Source organism: Papio anubis, chromosome 18 (assembly GCF_008728515.1).
Source record: "Papio anubis isolate 15944 chromosome 18, Panubis1.0, whole genome shotgun sequence".
Lineage (NCBI taxonomy): Eukaryota > Metazoa > Chordata > Mammalia > Primates > Cercopithecidae > Papio > Papio anubis.
In genome coordinates, this window is record NC_044993.1 from 20734979 (window position 1) to 20759768 (window position 24790).

General features: G+C 42.4%; 1 protein-coding gene and 1 pseudogene across 2 annotated transcripts in view; one reads left to right on the forward strand and one right to left on the reverse strand.

Annotated features, from left to right (window-relative positions):
* Nucleotides 1-24790, reverse strand: part of TANGO6 (transport and golgi organization 6 homolog) — a 261322-nt gene that overhangs the window by 59686 nt on the left and 176846 nt on the right. For both annotated transcript variants that reach the window (XM_009196757.4, XM_009196756.4), the window contains exon 16: nt 2206-2357. In XM_009196757.4, the coding sequence (XP_009195021.1) occupies nt 2206-2357 (152 nt within the window). The remainder of the gene's footprint in view (nt 1-2205; nt 2358-24790) is intronic.
* Nucleotides 19880-19979, forward strand: LOC116271425 (annotated as a pseudogene).

The following is a 24790-nucleotide window of genomic DNA, read 5'->3' on the forward strand; positions in this document are numbered from 1 at the left end:
CAAGCTATAACACAGGTGAGCTGGGGCACACCAGCATAGCCAAGTGAAGCCAGGGTAGGGCATTCCCAGCCAGAGGTCCCTGGCTTGCAAAGTGACTAAGAAGAAAAATCCGACACCACCCAGCACTTTGGGAGGCTGAGGCAGGAGGATCACTTGAGTCTAGGAATTCAAGACCAGCCTGGCCAACATGGTGAAACACTGTCTCTACTAAACATACAAAAATTAACCAGGCGTGGTGGCGCATGCCTGTAATCCTAGCTACTCAAGAGGCTAATGTGGGAGAATCGCTTGAACCTGGAAGGTGGAGGTTGCTGGAAGGTGGAGGTTGTAGTGTGCCAAGATTCCACCACTGCACTCCAGCCTGGGCGACAGAATTAAAGACTCCATTTGAAAAAAAAAAAGAAAAAGAGAATTTAAATTGTATTTCACTTATTTATAATTTATAAGGCATCTTCTTCTTTTAAAAACTTAAGATGGTCATGTACATTGGTAGTAAAGACTCCTGGCCACATGTTAACTAGTCTTTTTCTGTCTATCATCATCTCTAAACAGCAGAGTAGGTACACACAGCAGATACTCAAGATATACACTGATACAATGATAAGTACATAAATACAGGGTAAAGGTACAGCTTAAGAGGCTAGAGGGACCAGGAGTGGTGGCTCACACCTGCAATCTCAGCACTTTGGGAGGCTGAGGCGAGCAGATCACAAAGTCTCTTCTAAAAATACAAAAATTAGCTGGGCATGGTGGCGTGCACCTGTAATCCCAGCTACTCCGGAGGCTGAGGCAGGAGAATTGCTTGAACTGGGAGCCGAGATCGTGCCACTGCACTCCAGCCTGGGCTACAGAGCGAGACTCCGTCTCAAAACAAACAAACAAACAAAAAACCAACAAACAAAAAAAGAGGCTAGAGAAAGACACTCAAAGAGGCCAGGGGCAAGATGCACATTTCATTAATTAATAAACCCTGAGTTCAGGTGTGGTGGCTCACGCCTGTAATCCTAACACTTTGGGAGGCCGAGGCAGGTGGATCGCCTGAGGTCATGAGTTCAAGACCAGCCTGGCCAACACGGTGAAACCCTGTCTATACTAAAAATACAAAAATTTGCCAGGTGTGGTGGCACATGGTCCCAGCTACATGGGAGAGTGAGGCAGGAGAATCATTTGAATCCAGGAGGCAGAGGTTGCAGTGAGCCAAGATTGCACCACTGCACTCCAGCCTGGGTGACAGAGCAAAACCCAGTTTCAAAAAAAAAAAAAAAATTAATAATAATAATAATAAACTCTAAAACCAGAAGAGCTTCTGGTCCCAATACCTTGCATGGTTATCATTCTGATGGTTCACCATTCATCTTTTCAATAATTTACTGACTGCCTACTACATACCAGGCAGGCACTGGGTATGAAATGCTAAGCAAAATATGGAACTTAAGTGGTTTTTTTGGTAAACAACACCATCCCCCTGAATACACGGTGCCTTGGCCAAAGAGGGTCAATTAGAGTATTTGCCCGAGATTTTTCTGTGAGTGGAGATAACACTCACAGATGTCCCAGAGACTCAGGGTAAAGCTCTATCTACTTTTCCTAAAGGTTTCTCCAATTCTGTTAGTTACATCAGACTCTCTATGATAAATCATCTTTTATTGCTTAAGGCAGGTTAAGATGACTTCCTCTCAGCTATAACTATGAAATTCTTACTAACATAATTTTTTGTTTTTGTTTTTTTGAGACAGAATCTCGCTCTGTTGCCCAGGCTGGAGTGCAGTGGTGTGTTCCTAGCTTACTGCAACCTATGCCTCCCGGATTCAAGGGATTCTCCTGCCTCAGCCTCCTGAGTAGCCGGGATTATAGGCATGTACCACCATGCCTGGCTGATTTTTGTATTTTTAGTAGAGATAGGGTTATGCCATGTTGACCAGGCTGGTTTCAGACTCCTGGCCTCAAGCAATCCACCCGCCTCGGTCTCCCAAAGTGCTGGGATTACAGGTGCAAGCCACCATGCCCAGCCCTTACTAACATAACTTTCAATATACATGTGGGACAGATGAAGCTTTGGGAAGTTCAAAGACTCACTTGCCCTGTCTCACAGGGAGGCAGTGGCAGATCTGCAAAAAGAGCCCAGGTCTCCTGACTCCCAATCTCTAGACGCATCATAGGTCCAAGTGAAAACAAGTTTTAGAAAAAGGAATCAAAATACAGTACCTCATGGACCACGGAGCCCAGCAGAAAGTCCAGCCTTTGGCACAGCTCCCCAAGGTTGGCCAAGCTGCTGGCCCTGTGAGCACCGTCGGGATCTCTCACTCCCCTCAGGAAGGTGTGGATCAAAGGTTCTCGGTACTTTGAGACCATGTCTCCTATAGGAAAAAGGAAGAAATCAAAACCCCTTAAAACAAAATTTCAACTTCTCAAAAAAGGAAGAATGATATTTCCGTGGTTCACTGCATGATGTCTTATTTTTTTTATTTTTGTTTTTATTTTTTTTGAGACAGGGTCTTGCTGTGTCACCCAGACTGGAGTGCAGTGGCACGATCACAGCTCACTGCAGCCTTGACCTCCCAGGCTCTGGTGATTCTCCCATCTCAGTCTCCCAAGTAGCTGGGACTACAGGTGCATGCCACCATGCCCAGCTAATTTTTGTATTTTTTGTAGAAATGGGGTTTCCCCATGTTGCCCAGGCTGGTCTTGAACTCCTGGGCTCAAGCAATCCATCTGCCTTGGCCTCCCAAAGTGCTAGGATTACAGGAGTGAGTCAATGTATGTGGCCAGTGTCTTATTCTTTTTAAATACTTGCATAACCATTAAAAATCGTGCTCCGGAAGAATATTTCATGTTACGAAAAATATTCATGATGCATGGTTTTGTGAAAAAGCATGTAGAATCTCAATTTTATTCTCAAAAGTCTACATATAGAGATAAAATATGTGAAGATATTCCCCATAGTGTTACTAGCAGTTATTTTCAGAGAGTCTGATTATAGAAAACTTTAAAAATTTACATATACATACAAAAAATATATATATCATAAGTATAGCTTAATGAACTTTCACAAACCCAGCCCAACTATAATTAGCCCATGGTCATACAAATAACAAGTGTGGCCCCCAGGCTAGACCCTAGACCCTGATCATCAGCCTACTTTTCCCTGTCTTACCCAGCTGTCTGCTCGGATAAGCAAACTGAGTGAAAAACAATCAACGCACTTGGGTCCTGGAGAAAGAGAACTATGATTATTTGATAAATATTTATCGAGAGGCCTAGTATGTGCTAAGCATTGTTCCAGATGCTTGGTATATGCTGCGAAACAAGAGACCATGATTCCTGCCCTTCTGTAGCTTATATTCTAGTGTAAATTATATAGAATGTTAGAAGGTAATACATACTATAGGGGCAAAAAAAGTAAAACAGGTAAGGGAAATAAGGAATAATGGGAATGGTGGCCGACTTCAGGTTTTAAAAAGGTGGTAAAGGTAGGTTTCATTGAGAAGGTTTAACAAAGACATTTAAACAAAGACTGGAAGGTGAGTGTATCAGTCATGTGCATTTCTGGGAGAAGAGCATACCAGGAAGAGGGAATGGCCAGTGTGAAAACCCTGTAGAGGAGCACGCCTGGCATGTCTGAGAACACCAAGGAAACTCTAGATAAGGCTAGAGAAGTAAGGGCAGGGATGGGGAGGTGGGGTAGATCATGAAGGGCCTTGCAGGACACTGCAAGGACTTGAACTTTTTCTCAGAGTAAAATAAGAGGCCTTTGGAGGATTTTGAGCAAAGGAGTGCAAAAAGATCACACTGGTTGCAGTGCTGAGAACACGCTGGTGGGCACTGTGTATGTCCAGGGTGGAAGAAGGTCCAAGGTAGAAACCTACTACAGTAAGTGGCTGGAGAGACATTGGTGACTTGAACAGTAGAGGTGGTGATAAGAAGATTCTGCATATATATACACACACACACACACACACACACACACACAGACACACATATACACACACACATACACACACACACACACACATACATACATAAATACATATATAGAGACGGGGGTGGGTCTTGTTCTGTCACCCAGCTGGAGTGATCACAGCTCACTGCAGCCTCAATCTTCTGGGCTCAAGTGATCCTCTCACCTCAGCCTCCAGAGTAGCTGGGACCACAGGTATATACCATTGCACCCGACTAATTTTTTGACTTTTTTGTAGAAACAGGGTCTCACTATGTTGCCCAGGCTGGTCTTGAACTCCTAAACTCAAGTGATCCTCCTGCCTCTACCTCCCAAAGTACTGGGATTACTGGTGCGAGCCACTATGTCTAGCCAGACCCTGCATATATTTTGAAGATAGAGCCAACATGACTTCCTGATGACTCCAAGAATGACTTCTAGGATTTTTGCTTTTGAGACTGGGAGGATGAAGTTACTATCAACTGAGATGGTAAAGTCTCTAATTGAGGCAGGAGGAAGGATCAGGGTTCAGTTTTAGACGTGTTAAGTAGGTAGTTGAAGATTTATATGTATAGAGTTCAGGAACAGTCTGGGCTAGAGATAAATACTTTGGAATCAGTGGAATATAGATTACATTTAAAGCCTTGAGACTATGAGACATGATTACCAAGAGAGGGAGTGTAGGCAGGGAAGAAGACCAAGGGCCCTTCAACATTAAGAGGTCTAAGAAGGGAGGAACCAGCAAAGGAGACTGAAAAGAAATAACCAGTCAGGTAGGAGGAAAATTGGAGTAATATCCTAGAAATTAAGGGAGAAAAGTATAACAGAGAGGAGGCAATGGTCAACTGCATCAAAAGCTGGTCATACATCAGGTAGAAAGAAGACTAGAAGTTGACAATTAGATTGAGTAAAAATGAAGTCACTGTTGACCTTGACAAGAATGGTCCTGACAGACTGATGGGGGTGAAAGCATGACAAGAGTGGATTTAAGTCAGAATGGGAGAAGAAGAACAGAAAACAGAGAGATCACTTCAGGAGGTTTTGCAAAGCAGATCAAAGAAACGGGGTGATAGTCAAGGAAGTGGGGTCAAGAGAAGATTTTTATTTTATTTTTAATTTAATTTAATTTAATTTAATTTTTGAGACAGAGTCTCGCTCTGTCACCCAGGTTGGAGTGCAGTGGTATGATCTTGGCTCACTGCAAACTCTGCCTCCCAGGTTCAAGTGATTCTCCTGCCTCAGCCTCCAAGTAGCTGGGATTATAGGCGCATGCCACCATATCTGGCTAACTTTTGTATTTTAAGTAGAGACGGGGTTTCTCCATGTTGGACAGGCTGGTCTCGAACTCCTGACCTCAGATGATCCACCCACCTTGGCCTCCCAAAGTGCTGGGATTACAGACGTGAGCCACCGTGCCCAGTCTTTATTTTGTTTTTAAAGAGCGTAGAAATAGCAGCATGCTAGGACATTCTGAATTGAATGTCTTTAATGTATGTATTGAAGCAATGTCTTCCCCCATTGGTGTACCAAGAACCAAGTCTATTTTGGCTTGATCTTGGTTCTGAGGTCCTAATTCCAGAGCCCAGGTATAAAACATTCGCCTTTGGCCCTAAAGATATATAATATCTATAAGGTGACAAAATGTTTTCTGAAGCATTTGTTTAAATTCACCTTTTTTTTTTTTTTTGAGATGAGGTCTTGCTCTGTCACCCAGGCTGAAGTGTAGTGGTGCTGTCATAAGTCGTTTGCAGCCTCAAACTCCTGGGTCAAGTGATCCTAATGTCTCAGCCTCCCAAGTAGCTGGGAATATAGGCACATGCCATTACTCTTGGCTATTTTATTTTATTTTACTTTTATTTATTTAATTTTTTTTGAGACAGAGTCTCGCTCTGTTGCCCAGGCTGGAGTGCAGTGGCGTGATCTCCGCTCACTGCAAGCTCTGCCGCCTCCCGGGTTCACGCCATTCTCCTGCCTCAGCCTCCCTAGAAGCTGGGACTACAGGCGCCTGCCACCACGCCTGGCTAATTTTTTTGTATTTTTAGTAGAGACGGGGTTTCACCGTGTTCGCCAGGATGGTCTCGATCTCCTGACCTTGTGATTCGCCAGCCTCGGCCTCCCAGAGTGCTGGGATTACAGGCGTGAGCCACAGCGCCCGGCCTTGATTTTATTTTTTTGCAGAGGCAGAGAGTCTCACTTTGTTGCCCAGGCTGGTCTTGAACTCCTGGTTTCAAGTGATCCTCCTGCCTTGGCCTCCCAAGTGCTAGGATTATAAGCATAAAGTCACCTATTTTTAATCACCAAAATGATGACCTATATTGATAAATCACTGGCCTGTCCTACCAGGCCCAGCTCAAATGCCACTTTCTTTGTGGAACCTGCCTCTTCCCCTCAGTCAGCTTCACTTAGTCCTCCTTGAAAGTCTCACAATACTTTGTGCTTAAGTCGCTTTGACTTAAGTCACATTTGTCACTCATGCCTTGGTTCCTAAATGTTTTAAGCCTGTATCTATTTCTCCCATAAGACTATAAATTCCTTGAGGGTAGAACTTTGACTCCTTCATCTCTGATCCCATCAGGTCTTAGCAGTCTTTGCACATACAGTCATAAGCTGCATAACAATGCTTCGGTCAATGATGGCCTGAATATACAACAGTGGTCCCATCAGATTATAGGGTAGCATACATATAGAAACCTGATGTGATATTGGCATTGCAGATCAAGTTGGGGAAATAATTAGCATTCAGCAATGGTGCTGGGACATTTGATTTTCTGTATTACAAAATATATGTAAATAAAATATCATCTAGGTTTGTGTAGGTACATTCTATGATGTTTGTACAATGACAAAATCACCTAACTACACATTTCTCAGAACATGTTCCCATTGTTAAGCAATGCATGACTGTACTAGGTACAGGAAATGGTAATATTGAATTGAATTCATTAATTTATTTAACAAGACATAATTATGTACTAGGTATCATGCTAATATTCTAGGAATACAATAATTGATGAAAAGTTCTTTTTACCCTTTAAGAAGCCCAAAGTAGGCCGGGCACGGTGGCTCATGCCTATAATCCCAGCACTTTGGGAGGCTGAAGCGGGAGGATTGCTTGAGCCCGGAGTTCGAGACCAGCCTGGGCAACATAGGGATACTTTGTCTCTACAAAACTAAACTAAACTAAATTAAAATAAAATAAAATAAGGAGAAAAGAAGATGCCCAAAGTTTAAGGAGTACATATAAACAGATAAGTACTGACAATTATAGAACTGTGTGGCAAATGCTGTCATAGAGCCAAGCAGAGGTTGCTCGAAAGCATTATTTTGCTAGTCTCAGTCCCTTGGAAGGAAGAGGACGAGGACGTTTTTTGTTTTTTTTTCTCGTTTTGGTTTTTGTTTTCCCCTCAAGGTCCAAAACACAACGTACCTTCCATACAGTATAAGAAAAAGATAAAGGAGTAATTTCTCCAAAATGCTGCCAATTCCTAACATACTACATGCAGTCATAAGACTTACCTCTGTCCTGTCAACATCAAAGTATGCTGCCAAAACTAAATCAATAATGATTGATAGTCTATTTTCACAATAGAAAAGAGGAGATTTGAACTGTCATCTCAGACTCTTTGACCCAGTCTTTGCATTTCTAATTATCTATCCTACAGAGGTAGTTACATATCTGCACAAGGACATGCACATAAAGAATTTAGTGAATTGTAATCATGAAAAATGAGAAAAAATAAACTAAAAAATTCATATAGGAAAGGTTAAATAACCATGGTATACCCATATTACAGAATACTATGCAGTCATTAAAAGGAACATGACAGAATTATATATACTGACATGAAAAGCTTTCCTCAAGACATTGTTAAAGAAACAGAACCAGTATTACCATTTATGTATGTAAATATGCACACATACAACTTTTCCTACTATAAACAAATCATACAGATTTACATATGTACATTAAATATTCAAATGCATAGGAAAAAAGAGAAAGGACTAAGACACAGGAGTTAACTTGTTTGAAGAGTAAATAGAGCTGGGATCAAACTTAAATGGTCTGATACTTAACTCCTGTGAGTTACCTATGAGTAACTCCTATGATATATTGCATCTAAGAGATTTCCAGCTGGGCGCGATGGCTCACACCTGTAATCCCAGCACTTTGGGAGGCCGAAGTGGGCAGATCACGAGGTCAGGAGATCGAGACCATCCTGGCTAACACGGTGAACTCTACTAAAAATACAAAAAGAAATTAGCCGGGCATGGTGGCAGGCGCCTGTAGTCCCAGCTACTTGGGAGGCTGAGGCAGGAGAATGGTGTGAACCCAGGAGGCAGAGCTTGCAGTGAGCCGAGATGGTGCCACTGCACTCCAGCCTAGGCGACACAGCAAGACTCTGTCTCAAAAAAAAAAAAAAAGAGAGATTTCCAACAGCCAGGCATGGTGGCTCACCATGGTGAAACCCCATCTCTACCAAAAATACAAAAATTAGCCAGGTGTGGTGATGGGTTCCTATAATCCTAGCTACTTGGGAGGCTGAGGCAGGGGAATCGCTTGAACCTGGGATGCAGAGGTTGCAGTGAGCGGAGATCATGCCATTGCACTCCAGCTTGGGCAACAAGGGCGAGACTCTGTCTCAAAAAAAAAAAAAAAAAGATTTCCAACTAAGACTACAATATACTTTTCTACTTTTGTTGCAGTGCTTTCTCTTTCTGGAGTTAGGAAAGGGGCTTGCTCACTCTGCAGCTGGAAATGAGGATCCAGAGTAAGAGATCTGTGTTCTAGGGTTGTCCCTGCTGCCAACCAGCAGAGTGACCCTTGGGCAATTCCCTTCACTTCCCTGGACCAAGTGGAGATGAGCCAGTGAGACGAGATGATCTCTCAGGCTCCTTCCAGTTTTAAGTGTGTGAGTTGGTGAGTCATTTTCGGTTTAGTCATCAGGAAAATGAGATTTAGGAGACTCGGGAAGGAAGAAAAGGCACACATTCATGAGCCCTGGAGTGGGAGGCTATTCTGGTTAAAGGAAGAAGGTTCCTTGTCAGGAAGGAAGGTACATAAAAAAATGAAGGAAGTTTGGAAATCCACAAACAGGGGAAACTGCAGGTTGAAAAGGGTAAGAACACAGAAGAAATATGCTAATGTTTACAAATATAGGGGCTTATAGTTAAAAATAAGTGATAACGAAAGAAAAGGCACATTAGATTAACTTATCAAATAATGATTAAGTGTGTACTATGTGTCTGGCACTGTGCTAGGCCCTGGCGGGGCTAATCATAAGCAAGAAAGATACAGTCCTTGCCCTCATAGCAAAACCTAATGGGGAAGAGGAAAAATATTGACCAAGCAGTAACAATGGAGTGAGATGTGCCAAAAAGGTGACAGAGAGGGACTTTTATGAGTAATGTTTGATCTGGTTCCTATTCTATTAACAACAGCTCCAGGATTATCTTATTTGCTCAGACTCTAAAGTGCGTTCGTTTTTGTTGTTGTTGTTGTTGTTTTTAACTTCTCCCTGTTACCCTCAATTAGTTCACTTATTATTACTCAGTCTTCATTTACTTCCACATAGGATGTGAAGCAACTTACAATAAATAACGTTGAAACCATATGTCATTAAAATAAACATTTTAGGCTGGGCACGGTGGCTTATGCCTGTAATCCCAGCACTTTGGGAGGCTGAGGTGGGTGAAACACCTGAGGTCAGGAGTTTGAGACCAGCCTGGCCAACATGGTGAAATCCATCTTTACTAAAAATACAAAAAAATTAGCTGGGTGTGGTGGTACCTGCCTGTGGTCCCAGCTACTCAGGAGGCTGAGGCAGGAGAATAGCTTTAACCCGGGAGGCGGAGGTTGCAGTGAGCTGAGATTGCACCACTGCACCTCAGCCTGGGTAAAGACTCCATCTCAAAATAATAATTAATAAAATAAAATACATAAAATAAATATTTTAAAAGCTCTACAGTGAGAGGAGTGCAGATATCCCAAGCTAAGAATGGCTACTGCAAATAAACCATGAGTTTAGTAATTTAGTTTTACAATTCTTGGTAGCTAAGGCAAAAAAGGAATTAGAAAACACAGCTTTCATTATCCAATAAAAGAAGGAACATCATGAGGAGAGAGAAACATCAGGAAGGACGCTAAGAGGTATCTCATTCATTCATCTGGCAAATCTTCTTATTTATTTATTTTTTTGAGACGGAGTTTCACTTATTGCCCAGGCTGGTGTGCAACAGCGCGATCTCGGCTCACTGCAACCTCCGCCTCCCAGGTTCAAGTGATTCTCCTGCCTCAGCCTCCCGAGTAGCTGGGATTACAGGCATGTGCCACCACGCCTGGCTAATTTGTCCAGCAAATCTTAATTGAATGCCCATAGTACTCCAATGTGCCAGTGTTCTCAGTACTGAGGACAATATAGCATGAACTTAAGAAAGCAAAATTCCCATCTTCATGAAACCTACTTCTAGCGGGGAAGAAAGACAATAAATAATAAAATCTCCAGCAGCAATGAAGGCTATGAAAAAAAAAAAGGAGCAGGGAAGTTGACAATGTGGGTGAGGGCTCAGGGAAGAGCTCTTAGAGGAGAAAACCTCAAGGAACAAGTCATGTGAGGGCCTGTTGGAAAAGTGAAGAAGACAGTGGGCAATAGAAGCTTTATATTCAATGCAGAAATCATATAGCTGTTTCTTATACTGACTGGCCATATAAGTCAAGAGCATATCACCATATTAACCAAACTGCAACTTAACGTTCCATTTATGTAAATTCCTGCCCTAACTGAGCTCCAGCCCTCCTTTGAAAACGAGCATCCATTGGCTGGGTGTGGTGGCTCATGTCTGTAATCCCAGCACTTTCGGAGGCCTAGGTGGGCGGATCATGAGCTCAGGAGATCGAAACCATCCTGGCTAACACGGTGAAGCCCTGTCTCTACTAAAAATACAAAAAATTAGCTGGGCATGGTGGCAGGTGCCTGTAGTCGCAGCTACTCAGGAGGCTGAGGCAAGAGAATGGCGTGAACCCAAGAAGTAGAGCTTGCAGTGAGCCGAGATCGCACCACTGCACTCTAGCCTAGGTGACAGAGCGAGACTCCATCTCAAAAAAAAAAAAAAAAAAGGGCATCTGTTAAACTACATGCTCCACCAACCCATCCCAGCTGCACCTGAGAACCCAAGAAGCCAGTGGGAGGGTGGGCATCTCAGACCCTGCATTGTACCTGGTCTGCTGACTGTGGGCTCACTTGCTACCTTGTTTTCCAGGTGTTGGACTGGAAGAACTGGAACACTCACTTCATCCACGTTGCATTTCTCAAAGAGCCCTGCCTCCACGTTCTCCAAGACTGGACCTCCCCTAGGCCTCACATACATAGCCTAGATCTGTCACACCCTTGCTCAAACCTGGTCTTCTCTGGTCTTCTCTGGGGATTTATGACCTTGCCCCCTTTTCCTGGGGCTCTGCTACCCTCTAAATAATCTTCCCTCCCTTCTTTTCTTGTGATAGGGGTCTCAGGACTGTATTGTACCCTAGTCTCCAGGTGGAAGTCTAGGTTTGACCAGCTTGAACAGGTTTCTGTGGAGAACAAAATAAATGCACATAGTCAAAAGAATCTTCCAGGGCTGCAATTTGGCATAGGCATTGAATTTTAAGATCCTATATAAGAGGTTATTTTTCTTTTTTGTGGTTTTTTTTTTTTTTTTTTTTTTTGAGACAAGGTCTTGTTCTGTCACCCAGGCTAGAGTGCAGTGGTGCAATCATAACTTATTGCAGAATCAAACTCCTGGGCTCAAGAGATCCTCTTGCTTTAGCCTTCTGAGTAGGGTGGGACTATAAGTGCACACCACCATGCCCAGCTGGTTAAAAAAATTTTTTTATAGGGATTAGGCCTTGCTATGTTGCCCAAGCTGGTCTCAAATTCCTGGGCTCATGTGATCCTCCTGCCTTAGCCTCCCAAACTGCGGAGATTATAAGTGTGAGCCACTGTGCCCAGCCCAGGGGTTAATTTGAGCTTTAGGGATTCCTATATGTCAAACTTTGTATACATCTCATTGGCATTTTCCTATTCTTCCTTATAAACAGTACACTAATTTTGCTCAAGTATCCACCTGTCGCCACCCCTCCCCATGTGATTCAGGCTACAGTTTCCATTGGTCTAACTGAATCATGGTGGACATCTTCCTTTGCTTTAATTGGTTTAGGCATGGACATGTGACCCAGTTCTGGACAATGAGTTGTGAAGGAAAGTCTGCTAGAAGACTCTGAGAAAACTTTTTTGCCTTTGGCTATCATAAAGATACATGAATTAGGGTTGCCTTAGAGTTGCTGCAACCAACTTGAAACCATGAGGAACTAAAAGATAAGGCCCATAAGCTGTGGTTGACAGAGGAGAAAGATGAAAAGAATATGGGTCTTTTTTTTTTTTTTTTTTTGAGACAGACTCTCGTTGTGTTGCCCAGGCTGGAGTGCAGTGGCCAGATCTCAGCTCACTGCAAGCTCCGCCTCCCGAGTTTACGCCATTCTACTGCCTCAGCCTCCCGAATAGCTGGGACTACAGGCGCCCGCCACCTCGCCCGGCTAGTTTTTTGTATTTTTTAGTAGAGACGGGGTTTCACCGGGTTAGGCAGGATGGTCTCGATCTCCTGACCTCGTGATCTGCACGTCTCGGCTTCCCAAAGTGCTGGGATTACCGGCTTGAGCCACCGTGCCCGGCCAGAATATGGGTCTTGAATGATGTCACTGAGCTACAGAATTACCAATCCTGGAATTTTTGTTATGTGTGATAATTCATTCTTTGTTAAGCTACTTGAGTTGCGAATTTCTGTTACTTGCAGCCAAAAACATTCTAACTGATATATGAAAACTGGAATGCTCTTCATTTATAAAGTTGTAGAGCACTTCAATGTCAATCCTATGTCTATCAATATGAAACATCAAAAAAGTTACATTTGTCAAAACAAAGGAACTTGGGGGCCAGACGCAGTGGCTCATGCCTGTAATCCTAGCACTTGGGGAGGCCAAGGCAGGCGGATTGCCTGAGCTCAGGAGTTCAAGACCAGCCTGGCCAACATGGTGAAAATCTGTCTCTACTAAAAATATAAAAAATTAGCTAGGCATGGTGGCACATGCCTGTAGTCATAGCTACTCGGGAGGCTGAGGCACAAGAATTGTTTGAGCCCAGGAGGTGGAGGTTGCAGTGAGCTGAGATTGTGCCACTGCACTCTGGCCTGGGCGACAGGGTGAGACCTGGTCTTGGAATAGAAAAAAAAGAAAAAAGGAACTTAAGGCAGTCCCATCTTTTTTTTTTGGAGACAGGGTCTTGCTCTGTCACCCAGGTTGGAGTGCAGTAGTGTAATCATGGCTTATTGCAAAGTTGACCTCCCAGGTTCAAGTGATTCTTTTACCTTAGCCTCCCGAGTAGCTGGGACCACAGGCGCATGCCACCACGCCCAGCTGATTTTTGTATATTTTTGTAGAGAAGGGGTTTTGCCAGGTTGCCCAGTCTTGTCTCAAACCCCTGAGCTCAAGTGATCCTCCCACCTCAGCTTCGGCCTCCCAAAGTGCTGGGTTACCGGTGTGAGCCACTGCGTACGTGTTTTTAAAATGACTCAAAAGTCAATTGTATAACCAAGTATAACAAAAGAAAAAATTAAACCAAATAATTTTCTTTCTTCTAATTACAATTTTTATTGAGACAACAACCTGGTATACAGCATGACTCCTATAATATCAGCATAAATACATATAACTTTCCCAAAGAGCTGAGTCATCTTTACTATATGTGCCAACCTATTAAAAAAAAAAAAAAAAAGGTGTGTAACTACTTAACAGTAGTAGCTTCCAAGAAGGGGTTACATGCCGAGTGTATTTCACAACTATTGGCTAACCCATTTGATTATGAATTAAAATCTAGGGTTCTGGGATACCCACTACTATTTCTAGTTTCTGATTAGGCAACAAAACCACTATTATCCCATCCAGGAGGGGTTCTTTGGTTTCGGTTGTTGTTGCATGTTTGTTTGTACTTTTCTTTATCCAGATGAGATGTTCCTATTGACTCAGTTGAAACTTATTTGAACCAAAAGCTCCGAGATCCTAATTCACCTTTTAATGAAGGACGGCACACATTTGTTCCCTGACAAGGGCAAACATTCATTACTATGCTGCTGTGTCCTTAAAAATATGCATTAAATGGCTTTTACAAAAAACGGTACTGATTTCCAAGTTCCCCCACTCCATTTTCAGAAAGCATTCATGGCTGGGCGCGGTGGCTCATGCCTGTAATCCCAGCACTGTGGGAGGTCAAGGTGGGCAGATCACGAGGTCAGGAGATCGAGACCATCCTGGCTAACACAGTGAAACCCAGTCTCTACTAAAAATAAAAAAATTAGCCGGGCGTGGTGGCGGGCGCCTTTAGTCCCAGCTACTTGGGAGGCTGAGGCAGGAGAATGGCATGAACCCAGGAGGCAGAGCTTGCAGTGAGCCAAGATCACGCCACTGCATTCCAGCCTGGGCAACAGAGCGAGACTCTATTTCAAAAAAACCCCCACAAAAAACAGAAAGCATTCACTACACACTACAATATTTAGATGAAGAGGCACTCATGAAACTGAAGTTAAAGAGACCATCTTCTTTTCCTCAGGTATTTCTTTTTTTCTTTTTCTTTTTCTTTTTTTTACATGGAGTTTTGCTCTTGTTGCCCAGGCTGGAGTGCAATGGCATGATCTCAGCTTACCGTAACCTCCACTTCCCAGGTTCAAATGATTCTCCTGTCTCAGCCTCTCGAGTAGCTGGGATTACAGGCATGCACCACCACACCTGGCTAATTTTATATTTTTAGTAGAGACGGGGTTTCTCCATGTTGGTCAGGCTGGTCTCGAACTCCTGACCTCAGGTGATTCACCCGCCTTGGCCTCCCAAAGTACTGGGATTACAGGTGTGAGCCACTGCACTTGGCCTCCTCAGGTATTTCTAAAAAGCTTCAGAGAAATGAACACAGTAAATCCAAGCCCACTTTTAGAAACTTACCCAGTAGATTCTAATGAGTGGGGTTTATCTTAGCTTAGTTCTAATGGCTTCTACTTTGTGCAATGGTAATGACAACACCTGGCTATTTGCATCTCCCTATTCTCAGGAAGTCAGCACCAATCAACCTTATTGAGAAGCAAACAGCTGTGTGTTCAAGAAAGCCAGTGAAGGATCTAGATTCATTTGAAAAGAACTTGATAAAAACGAGTTGCTTTGGAAGGTGAACAATCAAGTGAGAGAGCTGAAAAAATTTTAACCTGCCTATGACTTGCCTGTATCAATTCTGGCACTGTGAAAAGATTCTTTTAACAAATTAGAATTTGGAAGATTTTTCATTAAGCTTTTCAATGGTACTCTGAAGTCTAGAGTGATAGATTCATTTATGTATATCAGATCCCATCTTTTTCCAGAAAGGATCTGAAATGACTTGCAACAAGAGATGCTTACATAGCAGAGGGGTGCTGTCGAATCTGAATTGACAAGCTTTGGGCAGCTGAGGTGGGCGGATGGCTCGAGGCCAGGAGTTCAAGATCAGCTTGGGCAATATAGCGAAAGCTCGTTTTTAAAAAAGGTATTTTAAAAATTAGCTGGGTGTGGTAGCATGTGCCTGTAGTCCCAGCTACCAGGGAGGCTGTGGTGGGAGGAGAACTTGAGCCCAGATGTTTGAGGACTGCAGTAAGCTATGATTGTGCCACTGCACTCCAGCCTGCATGACAGAGCAAGACCTTGTTTCAAAAAAAAAAAAAAAAAAACCACACACACACCCTAAACTTTTGGAGTCAGAGGACCTGCTAATTTCAAGGGCTCAATCATTCCCCTAGTTCACTAAAACAGGCCATAAAAGTGAAATTGAGAAAAATCAAGTGAGAAAAAGAATTCCACTCTTCGCCAAATTCTTACACCATTCTTTCAAAACTCTATTATTAATGCATGGGGGCTCTCTTCCTTCTCCTCCTGTCCCCCCCCCGCTTTTTTGAGACACACATGTGAACACAGATAAAACCATTCCTAACTGCTCTCTCCATTTTCTACCAAGAAGTAACTAAAGAATATCTTATCCTCAGATTAAGGTACTGCTGGCTAAAACCAATTATATTTTCCAAAAATCGAATGATCACTTACAGCCAGCACTCCTCTGTAATCAGAACTTTACACACATTCTGAATAATGTTTTACTCCAGTGTTTCTCAAACACAAACATGGGCATTAAAACTGTGCAATGCAACTTGATTATAACGTGGATCCTGGTGATTCAGAATTACATAGTCCTGAAAATATATCAGAATTTAATTTCCAAACTACAGTGTAAAAAATATCTTTCCATCTAGCCAATTCAATGAAAACATTGAATGTATACATACTATGTGCAAGGGATGCCATACGGCACTGGAGATTGAGAGATGATGGAGATTTTGTCCCTACTTCTAGGAAGTCAGAGGTACTAAGCAGGATGAGAGCAACGGGATGGGTGATATCTATTCTTCTTGGGGAAAATTTCATGGAGGAGGGAGCACTTAAACCTAATCTTGAAGAATGGTAAGGATTCTCATAGAGACAGACAAGAGGAAGATTGCTTCAGGTAGACAGAGCTGTGGCAGCAGAGGCAAGGTGGTGGCAGGGGTAGAGAGACAAAATATATGGCATATTTAGAAAACAGCAGCTGTACCAGGTAAGTGCAACGAAGAGCACAATGAGAGGTGAACATGATCAGAAATAGGGAGTGTCAAATCATGGAGGGTGTGAAATAATGCTTTTCTGAGCAAGGAAATAGCTTAACTAGAGATACATTCTTGGTGGATTAGAATTAGATAATGTGTTCACTGAGGATGGAGGTCTTTGTTTGATAACACAGAATGAGGTTTCTAATCTCCAGTGGATATTCTACTGCAATGCCTTTAGCATAACATTACTCTGGTGCAAAGTCACTGTAATCTCACTACAGTTGAAGAGTATGATAATCTTTCCGGAATCAAATCTCTCTTCCAAATGAATGATGGCACAAATAGTACTGGGACTGTTCTACTTAGTGAGGGTAGCAAATAGAATGATAAGATACACAGAATGATCAAAAACTTTCTAGATACTTTGGCAAGAGAAAGTCTTTCTCTATAACAGTCATAGAGGAATCAGGTCATCAACAGCATAGTCATGTAGGGGGTGGCCTCACCAGCTTAGCAGTGCTGATACCCATTTCATTCTCAGTACATGCATGAAATAATTTAATTCACTTCAAGTAACTGATGTATCCTAATACGCCCTTCAGTTCCTGCCACCAAATGCCAAAAGTAAGTATTCAGGTTAGCAATGAATATTCTGTATAAGAAAACAATTTCATTTGCAAATGCATTGAAAAGAATAAAATAGGAATACATTTAACAAAAGAAGTGCAACACATACTCTGAAAACATTATTGAAAGAAATTAAAGAAGACAAATAAATGGAAAGACATCCCATGCTCATGAATTGAAGGACAATATTATAATGGCAATATCCAAAGTTGATCCACAGATTCAACACAATCCCTATCAAAATGCCAGCTGCTTTTGTTGTTGTTGTTGTTGTTGTTGTTGCTGTTGTTGCAGAGATTGGCGACCTGATCCTAAAATTCATATAAGAATGGAAGGGATCCACAACAGCAAAAAGGTTGGAGGACTCACACTTCTGATTTTAAAACTTACTACAAATCTACAATAATCAAGATAGTATATACTGGCCTAACAATAGGTAAATCAATAGAATAGAACTGAGGGTCAAGAAATAAACTCTCGGGCCAGGCGCAGTGGCTCACATCTGTAATCCCAACACTTTGGGAAGCCAAGGCGGGTGGATCACCTGAGATCAGGAGTTCGAGACCAGCCTTATCAACACGGAGAAACCCCGTCTCTACTAAAAATACAAAATTAGCCTGGCGTGGTGGTGCATGCCTGTAATCCCAGCTACTTGGGAGGCTGAGACAGGAGAATCACTTGAACCTGGGAGGTGGAGATTTCAGTGAGCCAAGATCGCGCCACAGCACTCCAGCCTGGGCATACAGAGCAAGACTCCGTCTCAAAAAAAAAAGAAATAAACTCTCCTATTTATGTTCAATTGATTTTTAACAAGAATGCCAAAACAATGGAGAAAGAATGAGGCAGGAACAACTTGACAGCCACATGAAAACCCCTTCTTGACACATGTACAAAATTAACTTCAGCCGGGCATGGTTGTTCACACCTGTAATCCCAGCACTTTGGGAGACTGAGATGGGCAGGTCACCTGAGGTCAGGATTTTGAGACCAGCTTTATCAACATGGCAAAGCCCCATCTCTATTAAAAATACAAGAATTAGCCAGGCATATTGGCAGGTGCCTGTAATGCCAGCTACTTTGGAGGCTGAGGCACGAAAATTCCTTGAGCCTGGGAAGCAGAGATTGCAGTGAGCTGAGATCGTGCCACTGCACTCCAGCCTGGGGAACAGAGTGAGACTCCATCCCCCCAAAAAAACCAAAAAAACAAAACAAAAACAAACAAACAAAAAAAACTTCAAATGCATCACAGATTTATGCATAAGAGATAAAATCGTAAAACTCTCAGTCCTTTGGGAGACTTAAGTGGGAGGATTGCTTGAGGCCCGGAGTTCAAGACTAGCCTGGGAGTGATGGCTTTGATCAACATAGCAAGATCTCAGTTGTACAAAAAACAAGAAAACGGAGTAAATCTCTGTGACTTTAGGTTAGACAAAGCCTTCTTACATATGATGCCAAAAGCAAAAGTGACAAAAGAAAAAAATGCATACGTTGGACTTCATCAAAATTAAAAACCTTTGTGCTTCAAATGTCACCATCAAGAAAGTGAAAAGAATTTTGATAGTGAAGGAGGCTGTGTTGGGGGAGGGAGCATATGGAAACTCTCTCGACTTTCTGCTCAATTTTTATGTAAACCTAAAACTGCTCTTAAAAACGTCTATTTTTTCTGAAAGAAAAAGTCTATTCTTCTTTTTTTAAAAAAAGTGAAAAGACAACCCACAAAATGGAAGAAAATATCTGCAAATCACATAAGTGTAAGGGACTTGTCTCTTGAATTTATAAAGAACTCTTACAACACAAAAAAGAAAGACAACTCAATTAAAAAATGATCTGAATAAACATTTCTCCAAAGAAGATATATGAATGTCCAAGAAGCACAGGAAAAGGTGCTCAATATCATTAATCACTGGGGAAGTACAAATCAAAACCATAAGGAGATACCATTTCATATTCACTGGGAGAGCTGTAATCAAAAGGGCAGACAATAACAAGCCCTGGTGAGAAGAAACTGGAACCCTTCTACACTGCTGGTGAAAATGTAAAATGAAAAACTTTGGAAAACAGTTTGGCAGTTCCTCAAAAAGTTAAACATAGAGTTACCATATGACTCGAGAGAACTGAAAACACTTTTCCACATAAAAACTTGTACACAAATGTACATAGCAGTTTTATTCATAATAGACAAAAATTCACATATCCATCAACTGATGAATGGATTAAAAATGTGGCATATCCAGGCCGGGCATGGTGGCTCACACCTGTAATCCCTGCACTTTGGGAGGCCGAGGCAGATGGATCATGAGGTCAGGAGTTCAAGATCATACTGGCTAACACGGTGAAATCCGCCTCTACTAAAAATGCAAAAAATTAACAATTAACAGGGTATGGTGGCACGTGCCTGTAGTCCCAGCTACTCAGGAGGCTGAGGCAGGAGAATCGCTTGAACCCAGTTGGCGGAGGTTGCAGTGAGCTGAGATCGTGCCACTGCACCCCAACCTGGGTGACAGAGCAAAACTCAGTCTCAAAAAAAAAAAGAAAAAAAGTGGCATATAAATACAATGGAATAGTATTCAGCAATAAAAAGAAATGAATTACCAATACATGCTACAACATAGATGAACTTTGCAAACACTGCGCTTGCCTCAGCAGCAAATATACCAACACTGGAATGATACAGAGATTAGCATGGCTCCTGTGTAAGGTTGACAGGCAAATTCGTGAAATGTTCCATGTTTAAAATAAAAGAAAAAGAAAACATTATGCTAAGTGAAAGAAGCCCACATGGTGTATTTCGTTTATATGAAATGTCCATAAGTAAACCCTTAGAGCAGCAAGTACAGTAGTGATTGCTCGACTGGGAATGGATACAAGGTTGCTTTTGGGGTGACGAAAATGTCCTAAATTGATTGTAATGGTGATTGCACAAGTCTGTGAGCATACAACAACAACAACATTGAGCTGTACATTGTAAATGGTTGAATTACATGGTATATGAATTCTATTTCAATAAGTGTAGTTTTTTTTTTGTGTGTGTGAGACAGAGTCTTGCTCTGTTACCCAGGTTGGAGTGCAGTGGTGCAATCTCAGCTCACTACAATCTCCGCCTTCCAGGTTCAAGGGATTCTCCTGCCTCAGCCTCCGGAGTAGCTGGGATTACAGGCATGTGCCACCATGCCCGGCTAATTTTTGTTTTCTTTTTTTTAGTGGAGATGTAGTTTCACCATGTTGGTCAGGCTGGTCTCGAACTCCTGACCTCAGGTGATCCACCTGCCTTGGCGTCCCAAAGTGTTGGGATTACAGGCGTGAGCCACCGCACCCAGCCAGAAGTCTGTTTTTTTAAAAATGAAATTTTGCGAATGGAAGGACTGGAGAATCTATTTTTCAGTGAAGCTGGAAAAACAGAAGCAACATATAAAAATATTCACATACTAGAAAAGAAGCAGTCTATGTGTGTAAGCACAATCTAATATGAAACACATCCCTGCCTCCCAAAAACTCAGAGACCAAAGGCTTGGGACTAATCTCACAGACAATTCACAATCATCGCTGCCCTCAAACAGAGGAGGCAGGAGATCTGGATTCTTTGGTAATCCGCCCACTATAGGAACCGAGTCCTGCCTCCACCACCAGCCAAGCAGAACCCAGGGCTTTCCCACTGCTTTCTGACTGGCATCGCTTCTGCCAGCTCTTCCTTTCCTTATTTGTCAGTAAACGATGGTGACAATATAATTTCAGTCTTTACTGCTTCAGAGCCGACCATTTAATGAGTAACATTTGTAAAAGCCTTCTAAATTTTCATTGTTTCTGTTTTTGAAAAAATATTAGTATTATTTAAAAGTTTCTTAACCGAGGCAAGAAAAACACTCCAGATTCAGACTCTTGGAGCTCCTTATATCAAAGGCATTCAAACCAGAGCGACTCCACCTTGAATAGGGGCTGGGTAAAATGAGGATTCAACTTGCTACCTTTTTTTTTTTTTTGAGACAAAGTTTCATTGTTGTTGCCCAGGCTGGAGTACAATGGCACAATCTCGGCTCACTGCAACCTCTGCTTCCCGGGTTCAAGTGATTCTCCTGCCTCAGCCTCCCAAGTAGCTGAGATTACAGGTGCCTGGCTAATTTTTGGTATTTTTAGTAGAGATGGGGGTTTTACCACATTGGCCATGCTGGTCTCAAACTCCTGACCTCAGGTGATACACCTGCCTTGGCCTCCTGGGATTGGCCTCCTGGGATTACAGGTGTGAGCCACCGTGCCGGGCCGCTATCTTTTATTCAATTTCGATTTTGGAATCTGTCCTTTTTTTTTTTTTTTTTTGAGACGGAGTCTCGCTCTGTCACCCAGGCTGGAGTGCAGTGGCCAGATCTCAGCTCACTGCAAGCTCTGCCTCCTGGGTTTATGCCATTCTCCTGCCTCCTGCCTCAGCCTCCCAAGTAGCTGGGACTACATTAGCTGGGACTACAGGCGCCCGCCACCTCGCCCAGCTAGTTTTTTGTATTTTTTAGTAGAGACAGGGTTTCACCGTGTTAGCCAGGATGGTCTTGATCTCCTGACCTTGTGATCCACCCGTTTCGGCCTCCCAAAGTGCTGGGATTACAGGCTTAAGCCACCGCCCGGCCTGGATTCTCTGTCCTTTATTTTGGGTAGATGGGAAAGTGGCCATGAGACCTCCGGCTTAGGAGCCTGACTGCAGCCTCCCATTGTCTGGGTGCCCCAGATGGGAGCACACCTGGCCGGTCACCTCCTTAGTAGCCCACCCTGTCACCCCTTCTCTGTAGTTTTGCTTTGGATAGTTGGGCAGTTGTTTAAAGCAAGACATTTGGTTGTGAGTGGTCCCCCACTGTATTGATCTTGGGATGCCAGAGTCATGTTATATTGTGGCCCCCAACTGTGTTAGGTCTCATGCCTTTGGGGTTCACTGTTGGACACTCCTGAGGTGCTCTGGGGTTTTCAGCATTTGGTATGTTTGCCATCCATGCCAGATGCTCTGCGGTGTTCAGAATTGGCATTCCCTCTAGAATTGTGGGTTAGAGTCCCACCCTAGGGGAATCCTGGTCTTACTTTTTCTTGTTTTCTATTCTAAAGTTATTGTTTTCTGTAACAGCATTTTCTTGTCTTATTGTCACTTCATTTAATGATTTGATGCAGGAGGTGAGAATTTGCAGGGGTAGATAACTGGACAGAAAGATAGATTGAAAAAGTTCTATGTCTAGTAAAGATCCTTGTTGGACATGGGGACAATAGTCCTGAAGGACTTGCTGCTAAGGTGCCCTTTAAGCAACTACAGCAAATTCAAATTAGCAAACAAAATTTAGCCATTTGAACAAGTCCCGATTTTGTCAGAGAAATAATTTGGGGCTGGGCACGGTGGCTCTTGCCTGTAATCCTAGCACTTTGGGAGACTGAGGCAGGCAGATCACGAGGTCAGGAGTTTGAGACCAGCCTGACCAACATGGTGAAACCCCATCTCTACTAAAAATACAAAAATTAGCCGGGTGTGGTGGCAAGTGTCTATAATCCCAGCTAATCAGGAGGCTGAGGCAGGAGAATTGCTTGAACCTGGGAGGCGGAGGTTGCAGAGAGCCAAGATCGCACCATTGCACTCCAACCTGGGTGACAGAGTGAGACTCCATCTCAAAAAAAAAAAAAAAAAAAAAAAAAGAAAAGAAATAATTTGGATCTAGCTGTCTTTTATGAAACAGTGAGTTTGTATTACTATCTCATGACTAGAGTTTCAAGATAAAAGCTATTGGATCTTTATGTGTGTGCATACATACATGTGTGTTTATGTGTATTCACATTTATTATGTTATATATTGTCTACAGGGTAACAAATTGACTTATAAATAAAAGAGCACTCATAAATTAAGTAAGTCCAAGCATTTTTCAAGTTCATTTAATTTAAACTCATTAAAATTTAGGATTACTAAAAATTCATATATAATTCTGTATGTAAAATGTGCCAAAGAAGATATACTGTTATTGAAAAAAAATTTTTTTTTGCCAATTCAGATGTTATTTAAAGTGGGGTTTAAAATGTGGATTTAGGAAGAAAATAGAAACAAGGTAGAAATAAAAAAAAAAACAGTAAGTAGGGGAGAGAGATGAGTAGAAAGTTATGGATATGAAGATATATTTTTGGAAAGGAAGGCTATAAAGAAAAGAAATTTTATGTGAGAAAGGATCTTGTATGGTAAATTCTTGTTCTAAAGTAGAATGACTGATTATTTAGGAAAGAAGAAAGTATACGACAAGTCAAAAGGTCCAAGCATGTCATAGATGGTCTATGTAAGTCGTGATAAAGTTCATAAAAGATAACTTATTAAACTTTTTTTTTTTTTGAGACAGAGTCTTGCTGTGTTGCCCAGGCTGGAGTGCAGTGGCATGATCTCTGCTCACTGCAAGCACCGCCTCCTGGGTTCACACCATTCTCCTGTATCAGCCTTCCGAGTAGCTGGAACTACAGGCGCACATCACCACAGCTGGCTAATTTTTGTATTTTTTTTATTATTATTATTTTTTATTTATTTATTTTTTATTTTATTTTTATTTATTTATTTATTCATTTTTAAAAATTTTTTAAATTTATTTATTTATTTTTTTTTTTTGAGACGGAGTCTCGCTCTGTTGCCCAGGCTGGAGTGCAGTGGCCGGATCTCAGCTCACTGCAAGCTCCGCCTCCCGGGTTTACGCCATTCTCCTGCCTCAGCCTCCGGAGTAGCTGGGACTACAGGTGCCCGCCACCTCGCCCGGCTAGTTTTTTGTATTTTTTTTTTAGTAGAGACGGGGTTTCACCGGGTTAGCCAGGATGGTCTCGATCTCCCGACCTTGTGATCCACCCGCCTATGCCTCCCAAAGTGCTGGGATTACAGGCTTGAGCCACCGCACCTGGCTTAAACTTTTTAATATAATTAAACCACAATGAAAGAAAATTTATTTATAATAGTCTATCTAAATTTTGGTCCCCTATATTAAAACACGTTTTTTAAAGTATTGGTTTGCTTTCAGTAAGACTGAAAGAAATACTGACTTTTAATTCTAAAATCTGTTTTCTTTTTTTTTTTGAGACGGAGTCTCACTCTGTTGCCCAGGCTGGAGTGTAGTGGCGCGATCTCGGTTCACTGCAAGCTCCGCCCCCCGGGTTCACGCCATTCTCCTGCCTCAGCCTCCTGAGTAGCTGGGACTACAGGCGCCCGCCACCGCACCCGGCTAATTTTTTGTATTTTTAGTAGAGACGGGGTTTCACCGTGTTAGCCAGGATGGTCTCGATCTCCTGACCTTGTGATCCACCCGCCTCAGCCTCCCAATGTGCTGGGATTACAGTAAAATCTGTTTTCTTTTCCCGTGAAAAGGTATGTTCTTCACAAGCTTAAAAATGGCTGCTCTAGACTCCTGGGAAAAACAATGTATGGTGCTTACCTTCTGCTGTAGCTCAGTAGCAAAGGCTTTGCTCTTTTGTGATGGTGGCCTGGATTAAACTCCTGGCTTAGGGAATGAGTTCCTTTTCATTTGACACTTGTGGGACTTTTGCCATTTATTTATTCTTTTTCC